This window comes from Sinocyclocheilus grahami, unplaced genomic scaffold (genome assembly GCF_001515645.1).
Source record: "Sinocyclocheilus grahami isolate Dianchi unplaced genomic scaffold, SAMN03320097.WGS_v1.1 scaffold1353.1, whole genome shotgun sequence".
Lineage (NCBI taxonomy): Eukaryota > Metazoa > Chordata > Actinopteri > Cypriniformes > Cyprinidae > Sinocyclocheilus > Sinocyclocheilus grahami.
Genome location: NW_015506532.1, coordinates 91,272 through 100,903, shown reverse-complemented (window position 1 = coordinate 100,903; position 9,632 = coordinate 91,272). Strand labels below are relative to the sequence as shown.

The following is a 9,632-nucleotide window of genomic DNA, read 5'->3' as shown; positions in this document are numbered from 1 at the left end:
CACACACAGACACACTCACACACACACACACACACACACACAGACAGATACACACACACACACACACACTGATCCATTAGTGCGCCCTGTTAATGAAGCACTACATCCTAATTAAACTCATTTGGACGGTTATTGATGATTCAGTGTAAACACGTTCATTACACCGTCTTCAGTCATGTGACTCTCCTCTTGCTAGCATCACTAAATATGAGCATCTCGTTATTGATTTGATGTTATTTATGGGACAAGTTGTCATACACACTTTGTTTTCCTTTGAATTGTTACGACCCATCAATCAATACTTTTAATTAATTAACCCAAAGAGGAAATGCAGAACTATTGCAAAGAAATCAATACTAACAGAGCAGAATGAAGAACAGGAAGTTCAGAAGTGCTTCGTTTCTGCTTTATTAGATCTCTGTAATCGAACCACTCATGCATTTAATGAATGTAATGAAGGAATATAATAGACCATGAGCTTTAATTGTGTCAAAAGCATACATCAAATTACCATATGGTCTTTATTTTTGATTTGGAAATGTGATTTAGAACAGAGAAAATGAAATTTTACAGATTTTTATGTATTTATGCTTCACTTGCATTAGTTTCTCTTCAGTAATTGCTGTGTTCATGTTTCATGTTCAGTTCCCTGATTGAGGAGAGCAACGTCTCTGTGCACGAATTACACCTGAACTCCCTGTCGTTATAAATCCCACACGGTTGAGATTTCACAAGTATATATATATACAGTATATATGAAAATATATATATGAAAGTATTGTGCATATAGTTAATTGGATGGAGATTCTTAAGTGCAGATAATACTGCTCATATCCTTCAGAAAATAAGTAAAATAATTCATAAGATATATGTTAATGATTTTATTTAAAATGTTTTTGAATTGACAGTTGAATTGAAGAAGTAATGTGGTTTTTCATGACCATTTTCCACCGTCTCTGACCTTTATAAATGAAAGACATTTAAATGAATGCTCAGGGATACTAGTATCTGTCCTGCTTCCTCTTTAATACGTCACCTGATCCCTCGATAGGCGTCGCTGACAGGGAATGTGGGCGGGCATATGCTAATGAGCTCGTGATGTCAATATTGTGCTGATTAGTTTCAGTAAATTAGAGTTCTGAGAGTCACTACCGTATATTTTCAGAGTATAATGAACTTTATTTTAATATTCTTAATTGTTTAACCTCTTTAAGAGAGGAAATCTTCAGATGTCAAAGGAAAGACAGCAGTGAAAAAAACATGATGCCAATTTGAGCTCTTATAAGCATGGCTGTGCTGTCAGAATCTGATAAATATCACGCGGTCTGTCCTCCTGCTTTAAGTTATATTGGTTATTGTGCAGAGAAGCTGATGGACAGTTAAGTGTTTGTTTCTGTTTTCATTGGTTAACTCTAACCTTTACCTGCCAAACCTGGTGTCAGCCTCAGCGGTGGTCTGTTAATGATGTTCGTTTGTGCAGTAACGAGAGTTTCTTTACTCTGATGTTTTATGAAAGGTCCTGAATGTTTTGCGTTAGACAGCGATTGTAAAGATGTATGTGATGTGTTTGATTGACAGGTTCAGTTTGACGGACGGGAGGAGAGGGCGGGGCCGTGTGAGTTTGATTGACAGGTTCAGTTTGCCGGACGGGAGGAGAGGGCGGGGCCGTGTGAGTTTGATTGACAGCGTCTGATTGTTTGTTTTCTCTCTGAACATCGCAGAGTCAGACACACTTCACAGCATGTTAATTGCTGTAGGCAGACTCAGCAGCGTTATGAACAGAAGTGACGACAGAATAAATGAATCAAGGTGACATCAGATTGTGAAGGATCTGCCGTGTGTTTTGTTGATTTGAAGTCTCAGCTGGCTGCTGTCCTGCTCTCCGGTTTTACGATATCACCGTTATTTATGACCTTCCTCTGCTCTTCTTTTCTGGTTGTCGTACAAATGTGTCCCGAGCTGGACCCGTTTGAGGACACCCGTCCTTATCTGCATTTGTTCCAGGACGTGTTTTAATCAGACGGGAAACCTCAGAGACCTGATGAAATTGCTCTTTAGATTGATTATCCTGACACTGCCATCGTAAATAAGAGTGGAGTAACTATCATCTATGATAGACTGACGTGTGTGTGTGTGAGTGAGTTTGAGTGTGTGAGTTTGTGTGTGTGTGTGTGTGCGTGTGTCAGTGCACATGTCATAAACTGCTGATTGGGCCGCTTGAGTCTGAGGAGCGATGGACCCGCAGCCGGTGTGATTTTACGGGCGTTTGTTTTCCTGTTGTGTGATGGTTTGGTCGGACAGCTTTGAAGAGCGCCTGCATTTCTTCTGCTCGTTAGTGTCAAACTGTAAAAGCTCTGAAGGTCCGTCTTGACAAAATTAATTTCAGCTTGTCATGGTTTGTCTGTAAATGAGAATAAAAATGCAGATGAAGTAACGGAGTGTGTTTGTGTCTGCAGAGCAGGAAAGATCCGTCTCTGACCAGAAATAAAAATACTTTCGGTCTCTTGATTGACCAACAGTGTCTTTCTTGTCTGTGTTTGATTCTCTGGTGTTTAAGGGGCATGAACTAGAATCAGCAGGACACAACAAAAGGTGCTCTGAGACGCAGAAGCACACAGAGAGTTTATCTGTGCTCTGCTGTGAAACAGACTGATTACTGAACTTACACTAGACCACAGAATGCATCTCAGTTCAGTCTGCTAGACTTGCTTATGTTTGTGCTGCGCTTTTGTACTTTCTAGCTTCACATAGTTTTTCTTCTAAAATGAAACGTGTGATGACTGGGAATCAGTGAGTCTTTCAGAGACAGGAGAGTTGAGGATCTGTGAGCGATTAATAAGATATTCTTCACGTGTTTAATGTGTTTGTTTGCTCCATGACACTCGTTCAACAGAAAGTCTGACTGTCCCAGATGACCCCAGACCAACGACTAACGCTCTCTGAGTCTGTTTCTAGGGTCTGCAGGCGTCTGAAGCTCAGCAGATGTTTGGAGAGCTGCTTCCAGCGATGGCACAGCTGGCACTGAGAGCGCCGAGCCTCCTCACGCAGGTACAGGACCTAAGTGAGACCTGCTCTGTTCATCTTCTCTATTCATGTCTTCAGATGCTATTTAATTTCTACATCTATCTTTCTCTTTTTTTTTTTTTTTGGTCTCTCTTTCTGTTAATTGTAATTTTTTGCTCAGAGTTTCCTGCTGGGCTGTTTTTGCCAACAAGAGTCTTGATTACGTGCTCGTTCTCTGAGTTTATCTAGTTTCCTTCCATTCAGCCTCCACCAATGAGAACACTCGAGCACTCGTTGATTGACGGATGTAGTCTTCGCCCACTGCTCCTCCACCAATGAGAACACTCGAGCACTCGTTGATTGACGGATGTAGTCTTCGCCCACTGATCCTCCACCAATGAGAACACTCGAGCACTCGTTGATTGACTGATGTAGTCTTCGCCCACTGCTCCTCCACCAATGAGAACGCTCGAGCACTCGTTGATTGACTGATGTAGTCTCCGCCCACTGCTCCTCCACCAATGAGAACGCTCGAGCACTCGTTGATTGACTGATGTAGTCTCCGCCCACTGCTCCTCCACCAATGAGAACGCTCGAGCACTCGTTGATTGACTGATGTAGTCTCCGCCCACTGCTCCTCCACCAATGAGAACGCTCGAGCACTCGTTGATTGACTGATGTAGTCTCCGCCCACTGATCCTCCACCAGTGAGAACATTGATTGATCTCAGCTGCAGGTTTCAAAGCTCCTCTGGTTTCTCAGTGTGTTTTTGACGGACTGATGGTCAGATCTCTCTCCTTCTCTGCTGTTCATATAATGTTTCCTCCTTTGCTCTCCAGTCTCTTCTGAGGAGTTGTGTTGTTTTGGGCTCTGTAGTGACTGGTGTGTCTCCACAACACCACTGAGAAAACAGTTTTCCCGGCCTGTTCCCCAGCAGTTCAGTAGTTAGTTACAGTGATTTGTGTGATTTAGACTCTGTCTTTACCTCCTGTAATACAGCTGAATGCAGAGAATCACCATCTGTAGCTCCAGTTTAAATCTATCATCTCAAGAAAGTTAAAAAGAGAAACTATATTTTCTACAAGCTTGATAATTCAGCTGGTCATCACTGCATGTGTTTGAGTATCAGAAGCAGAAGTACTGCTCTGCTCTGCTTTAACTGAATGAAGCTCAAGTCATTCAAAGAAAGTCAAGGTACATTTATTTCCGTAGCGTTTTATACAATACAGACGTTTCAAAGCAGCTTCGCAGTATTAAATAGGAACATAATAGAATCGATGATGCAAACATCATCAAATATGAGATCATTTCCAATTCTGCTGTAAAGCAGCTCTACAGAAGACATTAGTGTGATTATTCAGCTCGAGTCAGTTCAGTGTTGATTCAATTCAGTTCAATAACAATGACAATCTCGCAAAATTTGTCAATTTCGAACCAAATGATTCAGATAAAAAGCAGAAGACAATCATGTCATTAAACAGTTTAATTCAGTTCAAGTTTTGTTCTCATCTGATAGTCAGTGCAGTCTCATTGATGAAAAGTACTGATTTTATTTGCGTAAACTCTGTCATTGGACGTTTTCATCCCTGCTTGACTGAGAATAGCGTGTTTCTACACTGGCACGCCGTGGGATTTGACTCATAACTGTTATTACAGAAATATGATGAATGTCAATAAATGGCAGAACTTCTGCTACATCTCTTGACTTGAATGAAGTAAATTAAAACCAAACTTTTTTTAGTTTGTGTTGGTTAGTTAAGTTGTGAAAGTGTCTCCTGTACATGCCAGATGGGATTTTCTAGCTGGACACTAACTAGTAGTTTAATTCCTGTTTGTGGAGTTTGTTCATCGGTGCTTTATGTGTTGTTATTTTGGCCATCTCCATTAGTGTTTAAATGCTTTAATATAATTTAATGTGCTCTTTTTGCTTTCACTCAATGAGTGTTTGATTAGATTTGACTTTACATAAAGGCACAGTTCTCGTACTTTAACTTAAGTACAATTTCTCTGTATCTTTTTACACTCCTGACATGGAATGTAGTGAAGTAAATATTTCCCAGAATGAAAATACTGAACTAATGAACTGAAGTACAGCAACAGAGTAAAAGACGTTGTGTTGCTGTCCACCTTTGCTAATAAACCTCAGTAAAGTCAAGAGCATTTTCGGCCTGTGGAGGCATTTTGATGTGTTTTTGTTGATGAAATCAGTCTGAATCTGTGTATTTCTGCTCTGTGTGTTCAGCCGATCCCGCTGTTGAGGACGCAGCGCTGTCGATCCCTCACGCTGTCTCAGGAGCAGGTCTCGTGTCTGCTGGCGAACGCTTTCTTCTGCACCTTTCCTCGACGAAACTCTCGACGGGCGGAGTTCAGCAACTATCCTGACATCAACTTCAGCAGGTGCCATATACAGCAGTCAAACACGATCAGTCCAGAGGTTCAGTATCTGAAAAGAGTGAGCCAATGATCAGAGATTGCTAGCAACATCATGTGATCGGACTTTTCATATTGCATCTGGTTTACTTTGCTGCCAGTTATTATTAGAAAAGAAAACCGACTAGCTGAGTGAAGATTACACAACTACTTAATAACGAATAACTCCATAAATACATACATGTGTGTGATGAGAGACATGACGTCAGGTTTCTCAGAGGCATTAGACAGTGTTTTCTGTGAATGTAAGTTGTTGTAGATCTCGTGCATGAGCGCATTCAGTCTTCATCACGCAGGTCAGACGTCAGTGACTTTCATGTCGTTTATGAATATGAAATCTCAGACTGGCCTTCCATACAATCTGCTCTGTGTTTTGTAGGTTGTTTGAAGGTTCGTCTCAGAGAAAACAGGAGAAACTCAAAACCCTCCTGTGGTACTTTAGACGGGTCACGCAGCAGAGTGAGTTTGGCTTCTCTGCACGTCACACACTCGTTCATTCATGAATCGGTGGGTTAATGCTGTTTGTGGTGTGTTTTGTTGATCCGAGGGCCCGCCGGTCTCATAACGTACACCAGACAGTGTATGCAGCGTCTGCAGCGTCTGCCCTCCTGGTCGAGGTGAGATCGATCTTCACACACTCCACAGCGCTTCGCTTCCCACAGGCCAATAAACCGTCTTCATTTGGTTTTTAGTTCAGAAAAGCAGTTCAGCAAGCTTCGCATCAGCTGTGACGGAAGCATAGAAGCACTGATCCTCCACCAATGCGAATGCTCGAGCACTCGTTGATTGACTGATGTAGTCTCCGCCCACTGATCCTCCACCAATGCGAATGCTCGAGCACTCGTTGATTGACTGATGTAGTCTCCGCCCACTGCTCCTCCACCAATGAGAACGCTCGAGCACTCGTTGATTGACTGATGTAGTCTCCGCCCACTGCTCCTCCACCAATGAGAACGCTCGAGCACTCGTTGATTGACTGATGTAGTCTCCACCCACTGCTCCTCCACCAATGAGAACGCTCGAGCACTCGTTGATTGACTGATGTAGTCTCCGCCCACTGCTCCTCCACCAATGAGAACGCTCGAGCACTCGTTGATTGACTGATGTAGTCTCCGCCCACTGCTCCTCCACCAATGAGAACGCTCGAGCACTCGTTGATTGACTGATGTAGTCTCCGCCCACTGATCCTCCACCAGTGAGAACATTGATTGATCTCAGCTGCAGGTTTCAAAGCTCCTCTGGTTTCTCAGTGTGTTTTTGACGGACTGATGGTCAGATCTCTCTCCTTCTCTGCTGTTCATATAATGTTTCCTCCTTTGCTCTCCAGTCTCTTCTGAGGAGTTGTGTTGTTTTGGGCTCTGTAGTGACTGGTGTGTCTCCACAACACCACTGAGAAAACAGTTTTCCCGGCCTGTTCCCCAGCAGTTCAGTAGTTAGTTACAGTGATTTGTGTGATTTAGACTCTGTCTTTACCTCCTGTAATACAGCTGAATGCAGAGAATCACCATCTGTAGCTCCAGTTTAAATCTATCATCTCAAGAAAGTTAAAAAGAGAAACTATATTTTCTACAAGCTTGATAATTCAGCTGGTCATCACTGCATGTGTTTGAGTATCAGAAGCAGAAGTACTGCTCTGCTCTGCTTTAACTGAATGAAGCTCAAGTCATTCAAAGAAAGTCAAGGTACATTTATTTCCGTAGCGTTTTATACAATACAGACGTTTCAAAGCAGCTTCGCAGTATTAAATAGGAACATAATAGAATCGATGATGCAAACATCATCAAATATGAGATCATTTCCAATTCTGCTGTAAAGCAGCTCTACAGAAGACATTAGTGTGATTATTCAGCTCGAGTCAGTTCAGTGTTGATTCAATTCAGTTCAATAACAATGACAATCTCGCAAAATTTGTCAATTTCGAACCAAATGATTCAGATAAAAAGCAGAAGACAATCATGTCATTAAACAGTTTAATTCAGTTCAAGTTTTGTTCTCATCTGATAGTCAGTGCAGTCTCATTGATGAAAAGTACTGATTTTATTTGCGTAAACTCTGTCATTGGACGTTTTCATCCCTGCTTGACTGAGAATAGCGTGTTTCTACACTGGCACGCCGTGGGATTTGACTCATAACTGTTATTACAGAAATATGATGAATGTCAATAAATGGCAGAACTTCTGCTACATCTCTTGACTTGAATGAAGTAAATTAAAACCAAACTTTTTTTAGTTTGTGTTGGTTAGTTAAGTTGTGAAAGTGTCTCCTGTACATGCCAGATGGGATTTTCTAGCTGGACACTAACTAGTAGTTTAATTCCTGTTTGTGGAGTTTGTTCATCGGTGCTTTATGTGTTGTTATTTTGGCCATCTCCATTAGTGTTTAAATGCTTTAATATAATTTAATGTGCTCTTTTTGCTTTCACTCAATGAGTGTTTGATTAGATTTGACTTTACATAAAGGCACAGTTCTCGTACTTTAACTTAAGTACAATTTCTCTGTATCTTTTTACACTCCTGACATGGAATGTAGTGAAGTAAATATTTCCCAGAATGAAAATACTGAACTAATGAACTGAAGTACAGCAACAGAGTAAAAGACGTTGTGTTGCTGTCCACCTTTGCTAATAAACCTCAGTAAAGTCAAGAGCATTTTCGGCCTGTGGAGGCATTTTGATGTGTTTTTGTTGATGAAATCAGTCTGAATCTGTGTATTTCTGCTCTGTGTGTTCAGCCGATCCCGCTGTTGAGGACGCAGCGCTGTCGATCCCTCACGCTGTCTCAGGAGCAGGTCTCGTGTCTGCTGGCGAACGCTTTCTTCTGCACCTTTCCTCGACGAAACTCTCGACGGGCGGAGTTCAGCAACTATCCTGACATCAACTTCAGCAGGTGCCATATACAGCAGTCAAACACGATCAGTCCAGAGGTTCAGTATCTGAAAAGAGTGAGCCAATGATCAGAGATTGCTAGCAACATCATGTGATCGGACTTTTCATATTGCATCTGGTTTACTTTGCTGCCAGTTATTATTAGAAAAGAAAACCGACTAGCTGAGTGAAGATTACACAACTACTTAATAACGAATAACTCCATAAATACATACATGTGTGTGATGAGAGACATGACGTCAGGTTTCTCAGAGGCATTAGACAGTGTTTTCTGTGAATGTAAGTTGTTGTAGATCTCGTGCATGAGCGCATTCAGTCTTCATCACGCAGGTCAGACGTCAGTGACTTTCATGTCGTTTATGAATATGAAATCTCAGACTGGCCTTCCATACAATCTGCTCTGTGTTTTGTAGGTTGTTTGAAGGTTCGTCTCAGAGAAAACAGGAGAAACTCAAAACCCTCCTGTGGTACTTTAGACGGGTCACGCAGCAGAGTGAGTTTGGCTTCTCTGCACGTCACACACTCGTTCATTCATGAATCGGTGGGTTAATGCTGTTTGTGGTGTGTTTTGTTGATCCGAGGGCCCGCCGGTCTCATAACGTACACCAGACAGTGTCTGCAGCGTCTGCCCTCCTGGTCGAGGTGAGATCGATCTTCACACACTCCACAGCGCTTCGCTTCCCACAGGCCAATAAACAGTCTTCATTTGGTTTTTAGTTCAGAAAAGCAGTTCAGCAAGCTTCGCATCAGCTGTGACGGAAGCATAGAAGACCAGGGCTACGGCATGCTGCAGGTGACATGTGAAAAACACGCTCACGTTTCACACTAGAACAAGACATTCACTTTGCATTGTCGCATCATTTTCATTACTGTAATGCAGAAAATAAATCCTATTCTCCTTATTTTAATGCATTTTTATTATTCTCATTATTCTCACAGTGCTGATTCTCTTTACTGTGATACTGAGGCTCTCAAACTCCAGACGGTCCTGCTGACTGAAACTGATTCATTTTCATGATGTAATTCTATTGTGAAATATGACCTGGGCATGCTGTGTGTGTGTGTGTGTGTGTTTTTCTGCAGGTGGACTTTGCCAACCGGTTCGTTGGGGGGGGAGTGACTGGTTCTGGTCTGGTTCAGGAGGAAATCCGTTTCCTGATAAACCCAGAGCTCATCGCTGCTCGGCTCTTCACTGAAGCACTGGACGATAACGAGTGTCTGATCATCACAGGTAGACACACACACACACACACACACACACACACACACACACACACACACGGTCGCACAGAGATGCCTGGGGTGTTTGTGTTGA

The 9,632-nt window shown here is 42.2% G+C and overlaps 1 protein-coding gene across 1 annotated transcript in view; it reads left to right on the top strand.

Moving 5' to 3' along the window:
- LOC107569517 (poly(ADP-ribose) glycohydrolase-like) overlaps window positions 1-9,632 on the top strand; it is a 42,227-nt gene that overhangs the window by 26,643 nt on the left and 5,952 nt on the right. The window contains exons 7-12 of the mRNA XM_016255622.1: window positions 2,956-3,048; window positions 5,246-5,400; window positions 5,813-5,892; window positions 8,899-8,959; window positions 9,035-9,110; window positions 9,401-9,548. Coding sequence (XP_016111108.1) covers window positions 2,956-3,048; window positions 5,246-5,400; window positions 5,813-5,892; window positions 8,899-8,959; window positions 9,035-9,110; window positions 9,401-9,548 — 613 coding nt within the window. The remainder of the gene's footprint in view (window positions 1-2,955; window positions 3,049-5,245; window positions 5,401-5,812; window positions 5,893-8,898; window positions 8,960-9,034; window positions 9,111-9,400; window positions 9,549-9,632) is intronic.